The following is a 15,100-nucleotide window of genomic DNA, read 5'->3' as shown; positions in this document are numbered from 1 at the left end:
TTAAAGGGGCCACTGCTGACACCACATCTACCTCCTCACCAGATCTTCCTGGATTCCAATACAAGGGGGGGGGGGAGCAGATCTCTATACAGACCAGTGCAAAAACAGGGGAAAGGTGTGGGGAAGGGAAGATCTCTGTATAGACATCACAGCAAGACCAGTGCAAAACCCCTTGCACACAGAACCAACAGATGGAAGTGGGGGGGGGGGCGCAGATCTCCATACATACCAGTGCAAAAGCAGGGGAAAGATGTGGGGGAGGGAAGATCTCTGTATAGACATCACAGCAAGACCAGTGCAAAACCCCTTGCACACAGAACCACACAGAACTGTCAGGTGCTCACTCCCTGGGCTCCCTGGGCTCACTCCCTAGGCTCCCTCCCTGAGCTCACAAGCCTGCCAGGGGCTCACTCCTAGGGATGCTTGGATGGGAGAGAAGCCTGCGATTGACTTATTTCGCCTGGAGATCGACTGGTAGCTCTCAATCGACATAATGAGCACCCCTGCTCTAGGGGCTTGCTCAGCAAGACTGCCATCCCACCCACGCTTTCCTGGGAGTGAGCCCCAGTGACTCTGAGACTTACTTCTGAGTAGACAGGAGGGCTTGCTCAGCAAGACTGCCATCCCACCCACACTTTCCTGGGAAGGCGAGCAGAGCAGAGCGGGCAGGGGGCGGGGCCGGGGGCGGAGTTTTTTTTTTTTTTTTGCAGTATTCGCTCCATAAGACGCACACACTTTCCCCCCACTTTTTGGGGGGGAAAAAGTGCGTCTTATGGAGCGAAAAATACGGTAATAGACTTATGCTTACAGGCCATTGTAGGCTGCTCTAACATCATTCTGTGAGGCGCTGGTGGCAATCCTCTCTTCCTCCATACCCTTCCCTGCCCAGAGCCCTTTGCACTTCATAAGTGAGACCACTTGAATGTTTTGCAGGAGCTATTTTGATGCTGGGAAAAGAGGATAAATCTCCGTGGGGAAAGAAGGACCTGTAGAGCTGGTACTCTGCTAGATTCTATAAGCTACAATTTCAGCATAGCAAAGGATAGGATGGTTCCCATTTCTGTATCCCTCATGATGCCGCTCACTCCCCAGAAAAAAGAAGGCCCCAGAATTAGGCATTCAGCTGACTCCGTCCTTCTTTCTACCCTAGCCAAGCCCTAAGGTTAAGGTGGGAATTTTTTAGCTATTCCTTAGCTGGGTCTCTATTCCTTCTCTAATTTTAAAATAAAGTCTGTCTTGACTTATTTCCCACAGGACTTCTGAATGAAGCAACTGTGGGCATTTTTCGAGGCAACCAGATGCGCTTGAAAAGAGCTTGTATCCAGAAAGCAAAAATTTCTGCTGTGGCTTTTCGGAAAGCATTTTGCCACCATAAGTTGGTGGAGCTCGATGCTACCGGAGTGAATGCAGACATTACAATAACAGACATCATCAGTGGACTTGGCAGCAATAAATGGATCCAACAAAACCTCCAATGCCTTGTGCTGAACTCATTAACTCTTTCGTTGGAAGACCCCTATGAAAGGTGCTTCAGTCAGTTGACTGGTCTCCGTGCTTTGAGCATCACCAATGTTCTCTTCTACAATGAAGATCTAGCTGATGTGGCTTCGCTTCCGAGATTAGAAAGCTTGGATATATCCAACACCTCGGTCACTGACATAACTGCACTCCTTGCCTGCAAAGATCGCCTCAAGTCTCTCACCATGCATCACCTGAAATGCTTGAAAATGACTACCACTCAGATTTTGGACGTCATAAGAGAATTAAAATTCCTGAACCACCTTGACATTTCAGATGATAAGCAGTTCACATCTGACATTGCACTACGTTTGCTAGAACAGAAAGACATCTTGCCCAATCTTATATCTTTGGACATTTCAGGGAGGAAGCATGTTACCGATGAAGCAGTAGAAGCATTTGTTAAACAGCGGCCTGCCATGCAATTTGTGGGGCTGCTAGCTACTGATGCTGGCTACTCATTGTTTCTCACAGGAGAAGGAAACCTAAAGGTTAGTCTTTTTCTTTGTTGCACATTCATGTAATGCTAACTTAGTTATAAAAAAAGGTTGTTCCTCGTGCAAAGGTTAAACCCCTGGTTGGTGATTAGTGGGTCGCTTTTTGATTGGGGATGTGTGTGGGATAGGGCTGACTTGAGAAGATTCCAAGTCAAACATTTGGTGGCCAGCCAAGAGCCCATCACGCCACTGTTCTCGCTTTATGTGAAGAACCTTTTAAAAAGAGGGAACATTTTAGAAAAATGTAGGTGCTTGCAGATGTTGCACATTTGCTCTTGTAGATCATTGCTGGTGTTCCTGGCCTGAGAGGAAGAGTGCTTATCTCGTTTCCTGTCACCCCATCAATCTCTTGCGTTTTCTACCAGTATATAAATAAGCTGTGTTGCTCTTGAAAGATCTCACCACATGAGTTGACTTTAAGTTCAACTTGCTTTTATTGACTGGGAGGAGACTGTGTTGTTCATTAATTTTCACTACCCACTGCCAAGATGATTAGCAGTGAGAAGTGGGTAGTGGTCTTCTTTTTTTTTTTTTTCTGGAAGAAGAGAATAATTTCCTGCCCAGCAACATGGACCAGATTGAAGAAGTGGTCATCCTATTTGTATGTCATCCTCTGGCAACCTGTTGTCAGTGAGCAGTCTGGCTAGTTTCTCTGTATTCTTGATGTAGAGCTGCTGTGTAGTTGAATAGACCTCCAAAATGGTGGGTTATGAAAAGATTCTTCTCTCTTATTTCACTGAGCTTATGTAAAGACACATGGCAGCAGTTTGTCAATTATGTTTACCAAGTATATGCAGCACTGCAGATTTCATGGAAAGCAAAGGCTGTTCTGCTGGCGCTTGCTTAATTGTCCCATGAACAAACTGAGGAGGAAGCCTCTTCCATACAAATTGCTCAGAGTGCTAGGTGTTGTATGTCTGCTCTCTTTAAATGGTTGGGTGGTGCAATCCTAACTTGTCTGGAACAGGGAGGCCGGCAGGCCTGCCCTGTATCCAGTGTGTGTTTTGGGCTGCAAGTGGCTCAGCCCAGTGCTTCCTCTTACCCCAGGGAGAGCCGCAGCAGCCCCAATGGGTCTACTAGGATTTGCACCACCTAAAGAGGTAGCGCAGATCCAAGCAGCCTGGAGACGTGCCGCATTGCCCAGAAATGGGGTCAGGATCTGGCACAAGTGCCAGGTCCTGCCTCTACCCCTGCTCTCCTCTGCCACCCATGGGCCCGCCAGCCACCCGTCCTCCCCTGCCCTAGAATGCCAACTCCCTGCCCTCCCACGCCCCCTCAGCCCCCATGCCAGCTGAGCTCAGTTGGTGCAGACTTACCTGGTTTTGGTACTGCAAAGGCTGGATGCAGTTTCTGTGGGCTGGCGCATGCCCTTGCACCACCCCAGCTGACTGTGGAATAGAAGCAAACGTGCTTTACAACATGTTTGTGACCTTCCTGGATGGCCCAAGGAGTGCTTAGGATTGTGCTCTTAAACACTTTTGTGAATTTTTAAATGCAAAAAAAAATTCATTTTAATGTGTTTAGTGCTCGTTTCAAGTGATGTTCGTATGAAGCCTCTGCTAAATGTTTTATTTTGAATAATACTTGGTATTTGTATTATGCTTTCAAGCATTCACAGTGCTAATACATGAAATTTCATGTAGTAATCCTCACAATGACATTGTAGGGTAAGTATTATCTCCATATTGCAGCTAAGAAACTGACAGGCAAATCTCCTCAGAAGCAAGCCCTATTTTGTTCAGTTAGACTTACTCCCAGATTACTATGTACTATATGGGATTGTAACCTAAGGCTGAGAGGGCATGGCTCTCCTAAACCCACTTTATGGCAGAAGAAGGATTCAAACAGGGGAAGTCCTGATTAAGCCTCAATGCTGCTTTTGAATTTCCCAGAGAAATTGAGAAGTCTGCTAATCTGAAACAAGGGAACTGGTTTCTTCTGTACTGGTTTTGAGGATCATTTGTTTTTGCATCTGCATTTTGCAGTGTATTTTGTGTATTGGGGTTGCCAGCAGCATGGGATTTACAGCACTTTAAGAATGCAGAAATATTGAGTTGTAAGTTTAGTTGATCACGTGCACAGTGTAGCATGGAGTTTGTAGTATACTTCATGTGTTGAGATCACAGGGCTAAAGTATCACAACACAAATTTCAATGAAATGAAGCTGGTTTCTTTCTGGTCCTTGTTTCTTACTGAATAAAAAGTATAGCAGATTTGCTGGCAGTATTGCAGATTTGGTAAGAATCTCAGAAGTTCAAGGAATAGTGAAGCTCTACACCAGCGATTCTTTTTTCAGGAGCTCTTCTCAGGTTCCAGGGCTCCCTGTCAAACAACATGAACAAACATAAAATCATTTATTTTCAGTTTTCAGTCTGTGGCTGCCTTCAAATGTGCCAAGGCACCCAGGGGACCATATGGCTCTTGTTGAGAATGGCTGCTCTACACATTTTGATTATATGGTCTGAATGCCCCTTCTGGTAAATTTTAGCAGCAACTAGGCTATAATATTTTGTGTAGAAAACACCAGTGGTGTACTGGTAAATTTTGAAGATCAGGAGCTTGTCATAGTGCCCCCATTGGACATATTAAGTCTGTACAAAACAAAAAGTCAACTTTTAAATTTCTTCCTTAGAGAGTTGTCTTCTCTTGCCACTTACTTCAACTTTTATGCTTCATTCATTTTATCTTTATTTAAAGATCTAACTCAGCATATACCAAACTTTTTAGCACCAGGACCCACTTTATTGGGACCCACCTAGCTTTATGAGACTAAAAAAAAGTTTCACTTTCTCAGCTGCTCTGTTTTTATTCTTGGAGGGAGGTCAAATGTTTCGGGTGTGTGTGTTTGAGCTCCATGTTCATCAGATTGGAATCATTAGGATGACCTGGCATTCCCATTGTCTGGTCTTTGATAAGAGTCGAGGCACATTTGCTTACTTGTGAATAAACATGCATGTGTGACTCAGTTGATCTTTTCATGGGGATCAATACATTTTCCTTGTCAGCTATCAGCGTGTCAGTTTTGCAGCCCGCCAAAAATCAGGTCCTTACCCACGGTTTGGGAACCACTGATCTAGCTCATATAATTCCAAACTCTTGGAGTGGTTCGCAAAAACGTATAACAGATGTACAGACATGGAAAAGGAAATTTAAAAAAAAAATTCCGGGTAATCATAAAAGGTAGTCACTGCATGTTTACTCAGGAGTAAGTCCCACTGTGTTCAGTGGGACACAGGACTGTAATCTTAATGTAAGATAGCTATATTCTGTCTAAATTTTCTCTACCTCCAGTCACTTTATTTGGAACCCGCTGGTGTAGCTGGAGGGGGGGCAGAGCACTTGGTGTGGCAGTGTGCGTGTGAGCAGCTCCTCCCCTTCGAAGCCATTCCCAGCGGGGGAGCAAAACGGAGGCGTTCGCCTCTGTTTTGCTCCCCCCCCACCGGGAATAGCTCCGAAGGGGAGGGGCTACTCGTATGCACCCTGCCACACTGAGTGCACTGCCCCCTCTCCAGCTATGCCACTGATAGAACCTTAAAGAAGCATGTTGGAGTAGGCATACTTGAAGGGTAGCAATGTTGTTCTGTGGATCAAAAGCTACAAAGCATCACACTGGAAGAATCTTTTGTATGTTGTGCATTTGTTTTAACAGAATTTCTGACCAAAATGCACATGACTGTTGCACTCAAACTCCCCAGAATGATAGATCCTTCTGGAAAGGCTCAGAAGCCAAACAGTATGGATGCAGGAATTATACTGTATATAGTTGGTAGTTCCAAACTTTTTCAACTGGTGGCTCTCCTCACGTACTGGGCCATTGGCCATGGCTCTGCATTAGGGATACAATCCTATATACTGTATAGGGCATTGGGTTTTTTGTGAGGATTCCACATCTTCCCTGGCTGGTTTCCATGACTCCCTGGGAAGCCACGGCTCAGTTTGGGAAGCTATTCATAGGTGTGAACAGCAAGGCACCACGTAACTGAGGGACACTCCTAACAAACTTTCCAGCACCCAGGTGAGGGCAATGCAGCTCTGAGGTAAGGGAACAAACATTCTCTTACCTTGAGGAGGCCTCTGTGAGTGCCATCCAACTGCAGGATGCAGCACATGTCCCATTGGCATAGCTATGCCAGTGCTGGAAAGTTGGTTAGAATTTGGGCCTAAGAGTTGTTTGTGAAATACCTGATAAGATTCCAGTGATGACCAAGGTGCTTCGAATTGCAGGCCAGAAAATGGCAGGCTTCACAACATCAGAAAATAATCTCAGGGACCTATTTTGGGCTTGCAGCTTGCATCCTTAACTTGCGAAATGTAGAAGAGGTAGAGCAGCCTTTGCTGGTCTCTTTTCTGAATTTACCAGGTCTATAGCTTCTGCTCTAGGGTGACCAGAAGAAGTACAAAAGGCACTTATAAAGGGAACAGTTTATCTGGTAGCCACTGAGTTAAACTCTGCTGGCACCAAGAAATATTCTTTGAAGAAGGACCACTGCACAGTGATTAAAACTATCCTTTGAACATGCAAGTCCTTGGTTCAACCCCAGTATATTCAGTTAAAGGATTTCAGGTAGCAGATATTAGAGAAGGACTTCAGTTTGTGACCATGGCTAAATGGACCAATGGCATGGTAGCTTTATCTGCTTTGTGTTCATATCATTCAAAGTTTATCATGGGTTAGTAATTGGGGCTCTGATGCACCAAGTAGAAATCATTTTAGCATCTGCTCTCAAGATACAGTGTGCTCTGAAATGTGAAGACTATTTCCTGTTCCAGACACTGAAGGTTTTGCTTGTTATAAGGAGTGCTGAATCATAGGACAGATTATGTAAGAATAATTCATGAATCAGCATCAGGATGACTTTTGAGAAGTCCTTTGAGTGCAAAACCTTTGAGAGAGATCGTGCAAAACCTTTGAGAGAGATCGTGCAAAACCTTTGAGAGAGATCACTCCAAAGTTTCCCTCTTGTGTTTCAACAAGAACAAAAGTAAATTTCAAAACATAATATTGCCTAATGTGTCTGCCTCTTTTGCCAACACTCATGTGTTTTTGTTTGTGTGCTGAAGGTATCTGGAGAAGCGAATGAAACTCAGATTTCTGAAGCTCTGAAGCGTTACAGTGAACGAGCATTCTTTGTGCGGGAGGCACTTTTTCATCTCTTCAACCTTACTCATATTATGGAAAAAACCAAGCCAGAAATTCTAAAGGTGAAACTGTCTCACACTGATAAGGCATTTTCCCCAGCATTGCTCTGTGCATGTGATCTGAGGCTTATCAGGAGGCTTAAGAAATTGGCAGTGCACATGGGTGGTGGTCAGATTTGGGTAGAAGGCAGAGAAGGAGGATAGAATAAATGTAGATGATCAGAATCCCATGTCCAGACAAATGGACATGGATTATGTTTTATAAACTTCAATTTGAAGGGCAGTTGGAAGCCCAGCTTGTGTAAAAAAAAAAAAAAAAAAAAAGAGTGGGGTACAACTGCTATTGTAAGAAAGGGGGGGAGAGAGAACTGCTATTGTAAGAAATGTCTGTCTCTCTCTCACTCTGTGTGTGTCAAAAATGTCTATTTTGATGCTTGCAGGTTTGATATGCCAGGAATTCATCCTGCAGAAGAGCCTAACTACATGCACTAAAGTCTCATTGTAGATCTGTGTTTTGTTTTTATTTTAAAAAAAGTTGTGGCTCAAAGAACTTTGGATGTGTCAGCTGATTTAGGAGCTTGTGATAAACTTTGATTGTGTGGTAGGAAATTTTTATTTGGTCTGTTCTTTGTTTTTCAGCTGGTCGTTATTGGGATGAGAAATCATCCTCTGAACTTGCCGGTGCAATTAGCAGCAAGTGCCTGTGTGTTTAACTTGACAAAGCAAGATTTAGCTGCAGGAATGCCTGTTAGATTACTGGCAGATGTCACTCACTTGCTCCTTAAGGCCATGGAGCACTTTCCCAATCACCAACAGGTAAGCTCATTCATTTTTCAAGGCAAGGGACTGAAGCTTTTCTGTTGTTGGTGTGATCTATTTAAAAGAGGTGGTGCAATTACTTTATCCCACACGCACACCGTTGGCATTTGGTTGTAGCTTATGACTAGCCTTGTATTAAAAGCGATTGCATGGAACAGGAGTAGGCAATGTGTTGTTCAAACTGTCCTGTACCCCAAAAGCTTCCAGCTCTTTTTTTTGAACTTGTGTATCCACTTAGGGTTTTGTGAATGATATCAGCCCATGGCTGGTGGAAGTACTACCCTGCTCTAATGCTGCATTCATCATAAAGGGCTGGCAAACTTAGTAGCAGTTCATCTGAGACTACAGTAATTGTGGTAACATTTGTGTTATACAACTCCCATTCCGCCTACTGCCTCTTATCCTGTCTTATGTAAGAGCCTGGTAGTTGCCATTTTGCTAAAAATGTAAGATGAACTGTTTTTTATATATAAAATAAATGCATTCGGAACTCATTATTTTGTGTATGTCTATGCATTGTTACCACATTTTGTTACATTTTACTTTTGAATGAATTTGTGAATGACAATACCAAATCATAAAAGGAATTATTGTAGATTCTCAATAGGTTATTAGGTTTCTAGGAAGCACTTGAGCATGTGAAACACTTTGGGCTGAGCACCACTTTGCTTTTTTACAGCTGCAAAAGAACTGCCTTCTATCATTGTGCAGTGACAGGATACTTCAGGATGTTCCTTTTAACAGGTTAGTCTTGTCTCCTGAGTGGTGCAGAAGTAAGGTAGGGAGAGAGGAATGGCTTAATTTATACATGTTCCACTTTATCAAATTGCAAACTGTAGAAAGGAGCAGATTAAGCCATGTATGCCCGACATTGGATATACGCAACAAGGATCAAATGTGTATATCTGTGGGCTGGGCAGAGATGGGTTAAGATAAGAATTCAGGAACAAATGATGACTCATTAAGTAATTGTAATAGGCCAACCCTCGCTGCATAGGCAGAATACTCACTAAATACATGTCTTCAGTTACCAGATGTGCATGTATGACAATGTGATTTTTCTAGTTGGGTTTTTTTAAGTAGCTCTCCCCTATTTATATTAGTGCTAGTTTTTAAAACCTGTTTCTATACAAAGTTGAAGATCAATTTCAACAGGTATCAACAGAAAAATTTAGACCAAAAAGCCATGAAATTTATACACAGTTTAATAACTGCTTTTATTACGGTACAATAACCTAGCTACTAGATGATAATAAAAATAAATGCCAGTGAAGATTACTAGTTTAATAGGCTGCCAATGTATGACTAAGTTTGAACAATTGTCCACATATATAGATAGTACTGACGAGAATAGAAAATCCACCCACCACCTTCTGTTCAAACAAGAAATAACTACTTGGTTCACTGCTTAATTCACAAACAGGATTTGAGATCTGGGGGGGGGGGGAACTTATTCTTAACTGTGTTTCTAGCCCTTTGGTTGTGAGCAGTGACTGTAGAAAAGTTAGAAACCAGAAAGAGGACTGTATGTAGCTTCCAGGGGCTAGGTACCTTACATAGCTCCCCATGGCTACAGTTTCTTATCCTTTTGTCTCTACTGTTCACCTATCAGTAGTCTTCATGCTATTTCTTCTATTCCTATTCTTGACCCCCAGACCAGCCCAATTTATTTGAAGACCTGACATTCTAAGCCTAGTAGTAGGTGATATTAATAAAAACATATGAAGAGCTGCTTATTTTTTATTTTCATAAGTACAGAATTTGGATGTATAAATTGCACACAGTCCTGCTTCACCCTGTCACTTCTCAATAATCAAGTGTCATCAGGCGAGCCCAAGATATACCCCTAATTTTTGTGCAGTAGACACTCAAGAGGTTAGCCTGTGGACAGGAGGTTAGCCTGTGGTCAGGAGAAATGAAGGAATGGCCAGTTATGCCTGGACTGAGGGCCTAATCCTATTCAGTGCATGCTGGCTTACCGCCAGTGCACACTGTCGCAAATGTGCCATAAGGCACGTTTGCGGGCCCTAGTGCCAGTGGAGAACCAATGCTAGTCCTGCACTAGCTGGCGTTGGGCAAGTGCCAAAGGAGTATCAGAGCTCCGCTGCTCAGCGGTCATGCAGACAGCAGACAGGTAGGTGGAGGTGTGGGGAGAGGCGGAGGGCGGGTGGGGAGAGGGCAGGGAGGAGGCGTGCTGGGGGGAGAGCAGGGAGGGAGGCGGGACTGGTGGAGCTTCGCTTCACCAGATCATGAGCCTCAGTGTTGGGCTGTCTGCCCAAAACGGAGGCTCTGAATTCGCCAACCCTCAGGTCGTTGTAGAATTGAGTAACCCCATTATGGAGCTACTTGCTTTACATGGGGGAAAGGGATGGAAGTCCCTTTCTCCTGGGGAGGAGGCGGCAGCTGCCTGGGATGTGCTGGATGCAGGTCCAACCATTTTTGACGCCGTTGCAGCCCTGCACGCCGGACAGCTCAGGATTTAGCTGCCCAGCAGCGTGGGGAAAGAGCAAGGAGATTGACCACACTTCTGACTATACCCTTCTTAGCAAGCTACACACAGAATCAAGTTTGGCATGACCTCAATACATGGGTGAGGTATTTCCCCTTGTGACAGATGCCTCTGACCACAAGCAGGTTAGCATGACCTACAAGAAAGTGGATATCTAATGCAGGTTGGACAGTGCTGATTTTGTTGTTTGCTGGAACTGTGTGTCTTCCCTAGTCTGCAGCACCATTATGGGAGTCATGGCTCCCAAAGACTTCTTAAGGTGTATCTCCTCTTTTGAGGATCATGCATTACCTTCTCTCTTTACCTTTCAAGTGCCCATTTTCCTGCCTGTTGCCAAAACTCCATGAGGTAATTTGTGATAAAGCAGAGTTCACATGCCACCCTCATGTCTTAGTTGCTGTGAGGATGGCAAAAAGACCTATGATGAGGCATAGACAGCTATCATGGCCACTAGGTCTATCAGCTAGTGGCAAATCCAGAACACTCCCTGTTACCAATTCTATTCAGGTTTCTGGAGACAAAATGAACAGGAGGGAAGAAGAGCTTCATTGGCTTCTAGAAGTAGCTCCCTTTTAAATGATGTTGGGGGAGACCAGAGAGAAGTAACTTTAGAGGCTAAAATTCTACTGTACTTTTCTGTGTGAGACTGATAGAATTGCTTCTGTCTTTGCTGTCTGTGAGATGTGAGGCATGTTTTATTCCCTGGCCCGTATTGGATAACTTTTTGTTACTGTTTAGGTTTGAAGCAGCCAAACTTGTAATGCAGTGGCTGTGTAACCATGAAGACCAGACTATGCAGAGGATGGCTGTGGCTATCATTTCCATTCTCGCTGCAAAGGTATGAGATTTTTAGACAGTCTTGTTTCAATGTTTTTAACTTGCTTGAACTTTCAAGCAGTTTCTGACAGTAATAAGATATTTCTGTGCTTTGCTTACAGCTTTCAACAGAACAAACAGCTCAGCTTGGTGCAGAGCTCTTCATTGTTAGGGTAAGCTGACATAAGTACTGCCTTTTTAAAAAGCATAATCTTGATTGAGACACTGTTGATCATAGCACTTAATTGTTACAATTGGTAGCAATATTTACTTAAAATATGTACTGGAAGGATGAGAAAACATACATGTGTTTGCTGTTGATGTTTCTGAAGTACTTTGAAACACCCAGGCAAGCAGGCTTGAGTGGTATGATTACTTCAGGTGAGTGGGAGATACGTATATGCTTTGCTTCCTTGGCTTTTGATTGGAAGCTCTAGTGGGCATATTGCAGTTTGTGTTGAAAAGTTCATTTATTTGGTTTATTCGTCAGAATGAACAAAAGAGGGCGAAGTGGTTTTCAGTGTCTACCGAGCATCGCTAGCAGTGTGACAGTAGAAGGCAGAAGGTGCAGCTTATAGGAGTTGTGTTATCAGTGCAGCAAATAGGCAACAACTGCATGGGCTACATATGGGCTCTACGCTGCTTGTAAAATGACTTATTATTTTGCTAGTCTTCGAGCTCATATTTTCTGTGGAGCTAGCACTTGTGTCTGTTATCTGCAATTTAGTGCAAAATTTGGCCTTCATTGAGCATCATAAGAAGGCAGCATTCTGAAAAGACCCTTGATTGACATTCACTAAAGGCCTTCCTAGATTTCTACTGCCTTTAGGAGTCTTGTAGCCTTATTCCACATGTTGTCATGACTTGTCAGCCTTGTAATATAGATAAGTATTGATAGTGTCCAGTTTTACTATATATAACTCATAATGTCTGTGGTGGAGGGAGAGGAAAGCATCTGATGACTTTCAGACTGTAAACCATTTGTGCCCAACGTTGCATATACGTAACAGGGACCAAATATGTGTTCTGTGGGCACACATTAAAATTGGGTTAATAACATTAGTTGGAGCACAAAACTAAATTGAAAAAATCCATTGTTGATCAGATCTCACTTTTTCTGAAGCCATTATTTATTTTAAAGATGGCAAAAAGGTTCCCTTAGTATTGCTAGGGTAAATAACTTGCTGGTTTTTTCAGGCTGAATTTGGTGACCATAATAACTTGGCAGCTGAAATACATTTCAGAAATTTCTGTTCATTTGCAGTGATGATGCAAACCCACCACCTCATAGTTTCAATCAACTGTCTGCTATTGAGACTGAAAGCAAATATGTTTCAAAGACAACTGTCTCTTCTGTTTTTTCCTTTTTTAGCAACTACTTCAGATAGTGAAGCAAAAAACAAATCAGAATGTAGCTGATACTACTCTCAAGTTTACACTGAGTGCACTTTGGAACCTCACTGATGAGTCCCCAACCACATGTCGGCACTTTATTGAAAACCAAGGGCTGGAACTCTTCATGAAGGTCTTGGAGGTGAGGGACTGGACATTGTCTGCATGTGCAGTGTGGTGCAGTGCCAAGGAGATGGTGGCTACTTATGGTGTGCTCATAGAGATTCTGAAAGGGGTCTCGGGAGCCCTAGAGCTCCTAGGAGAACACTTTAAAAAACTTTAATCTACTGTTTGCATGCATTCCTGAAAGCTGCAGACTGAAGTCCAGAGAAGGTCTCTACTGACAGGAGAGACCCTCTACCTTTGTAGTAAAACAGTAAGGTTAGGAGAATAACCCCATGCAACCTGTCAAACCATCTTTTGAGGTTATGCATGCAGGTTCTAGCTTTTCATCGTAGCAGAGAGTATGGAAGAGGGGGAATTGAACTTGGAGGAAGTATACTGTCTGCTAAGCTTCCTTTGAGCTTAATTCACCTTCTTCAAAACAATGTGTCAGAGATGAACTGGGCTCAGCTGGGATAGCTGTATCCTTCACAGTGGGAATTGACCCTTTATTCCCTAAAGCAGTTCCTAAAAGGTCACTTGAGAACAAGCTTACTTCCAAGAATTAGCCAGAACAATGGCGAAAGTGACACACGCATGTCCTGATTCCAGTCCTACTCCCTTCCAGCCCCACCCCCACATCCTAACCCTAGATTCTCTTCCCCTTCTGCTCCTGGTGTAATTCTCATGCTGAAAAGATTGCAGATGGAGGGAGATTGGGCCCAGAGAAAGAAAGCCCTTTGGCACAGTTCATCTGATTCTCTAATCCTGCCTCTGAAGTTTCATTTCAAACATGAAGAGGGCTTTGTCTGCACTACTGAAACCATATTTAATATTAAATTTGCAGACTTTCCATGAGTCCCTAAAAATTTTCACAAGGCCTCATTTGTTGTAAAAACTCTAACATGATTCTTAATGTTCATGTATACCCTGTTTGATTTGACAGTCTTTTCCAACGGAGTCTTCAATCCAACAGAAAGTCCTTGGTCTTCTGGTAAGATGAATTCACCTATACGTTTTTATCTAGATGCTAGGAATCTAGGACTATTTTTCCCTTGTGTCTGTTACCTTCTCCATCTCTTCCCCGTTCTGCAATATTTTAACACCACAGGTGGAGCCTATTTATCCGCATTAGTTCCGTTCCGTGACTTGGTTGCGATTAATAAAAAACGAGTTGTGCTAAATTCCATAGAGTTACGTAAATACTGCAGCCTGACACTTCTGGATGGAAGGAAATCAAGGCAGCTGTTATCATTCCCCTCCACTCCGTACTCAGCCCTCCCATTGCCAGCTGCCTGGCTTCTTTCACAGTTGGGATGCTGATCTTTTAAGAGTCCAGCCCTATGCATCCAGCCCCTTCTACTTGTAGTCAATGGGGCTTACTCCCAGGAAAGTGTCGAGAGGATTGTAGACTAAATCTCATGCTTTGCTTGGTGGGAAGGCTTGCTTGTGTCGGTGATAGCCTGCACCATTGGGGGGGGGGGGTAATTCAGCAAACACTCCTGTCAGGGGCTCACTGCCTGGCCAACCCCTGCCTTACCTGGAGATGCGAGGGGGGCAGAGGACAGGTGGGGAGAGCCACAGGAGGCTGAGAGCAGACCCCACCAGTTGCCCCTGTGGGCTGGCGGGGAGCCATGGGTGGAGGGAGGAGCAACCCCCGGAGAGGCACTCCTCCCTGAAGTGCAGGGGTGCTGGGGAATGGACAGGGGAGAGCCCTGGGCAGCAGTGGGTGCAAACCCCTGGCAACCCCTGCAGACGACCAGGCACTGAGGGGGGCAGGGGGAAGAGCAACCCTCTGGGAGGTGCCCGGCCCCCCGCCCGCAGCGACACGGGTAGCACAGCTCCGGCGATGGCCGCGCCTCGCCTCACCCGCGGCTGCCCGGGAGGCGGGGAAGGGAGCCCTGCAGCTGGGTCCAGTGGGGGAGGACGAGCGGGGAAGCACGCCGGCCCACAAGCAGAGCCCTCAGGGAGGGCACCTCCCCCCAGGCGCCGCTGGGTCTTCTCGCCCTAAGGGGGGGGGGCTCAGCCAGGAGCAGGGCGGCAGGGAGACAGGCAGGGAGGAGGAGCAAGAGGCAGGCCGGGGCGCAGAGCCGCTCAGTTGGCTAGCAAGCCTCCTGCAGACTCAGACAGCAGGGCGGGGTTGGCTTCAGGACCAGGTGCCCAGGCTGACTGGGTGAGAGGCATGGAGCCTGAAACTCCATGAAGGCTGGGGAGGCCAATGATGAGGAGGAAGCTGGGCAAGGCTAACAGCCAGGAGGAAGGCTGCATGCCCGTGAGAAGCCAAAGAGGGGGACCCAGGTAGATCTAA

At 44.9% G+C, this 15,100-nt stretch overlaps 1 protein-coding gene across 1 annotated transcript in view; it reads left to right on the top strand.

Moving 5' to 3' along the window:
• Positions 1 to 15,100, top strand: part of LOC136647790 (protein zyg-11 homolog B) — a 29,651-nt gene that overhangs the window by 8,065 nt on the left and 6,486 nt on the right. The window contains exons 3-10 of the mRNA XM_066623558.1: positions 1,255 to 2,009; positions 7,077 to 7,217; positions 7,794 to 7,970; positions 8,653 to 8,717; positions 11,221 to 11,320; positions 11,421 to 11,471; positions 12,671 to 12,832; positions 13,739 to 13,786. Of these exons, the coding sequence (XP_066479655.1) occupies positions 1,255 to 2,009; positions 7,077 to 7,217; positions 7,794 to 7,970; positions 8,653 to 8,717; positions 11,221 to 11,320; positions 11,421 to 11,471; positions 12,671 to 12,832; positions 13,739 to 13,786 (1,499 nt within the window). The remainder of the gene's footprint in view (positions 1 to 1,254; positions 2,010 to 7,076; positions 7,218 to 7,793; positions 7,971 to 8,652; positions 8,718 to 11,220; positions 11,321 to 11,420; positions 11,472 to 12,670; positions 12,833 to 13,738; positions 13,787 to 15,100) is intronic.

Source organism: Tiliqua scincoides, chromosome 4 (assembly GCF_035046505.1).
Source record: "Tiliqua scincoides isolate rTilSci1 chromosome 4, rTilSci1.hap2, whole genome shotgun sequence".
NCBI classification, from domain to species: domain Eukaryota; kingdom Metazoa; phylum Chordata; class Lepidosauria; order Squamata; family Scincidae; genus Tiliqua; species Tiliqua scincoides.
The sequence above is the reverse complement of the archived record's forward strand: the minus strand, read 5'-3'. Positions and strand labels throughout refer to the sequence as shown.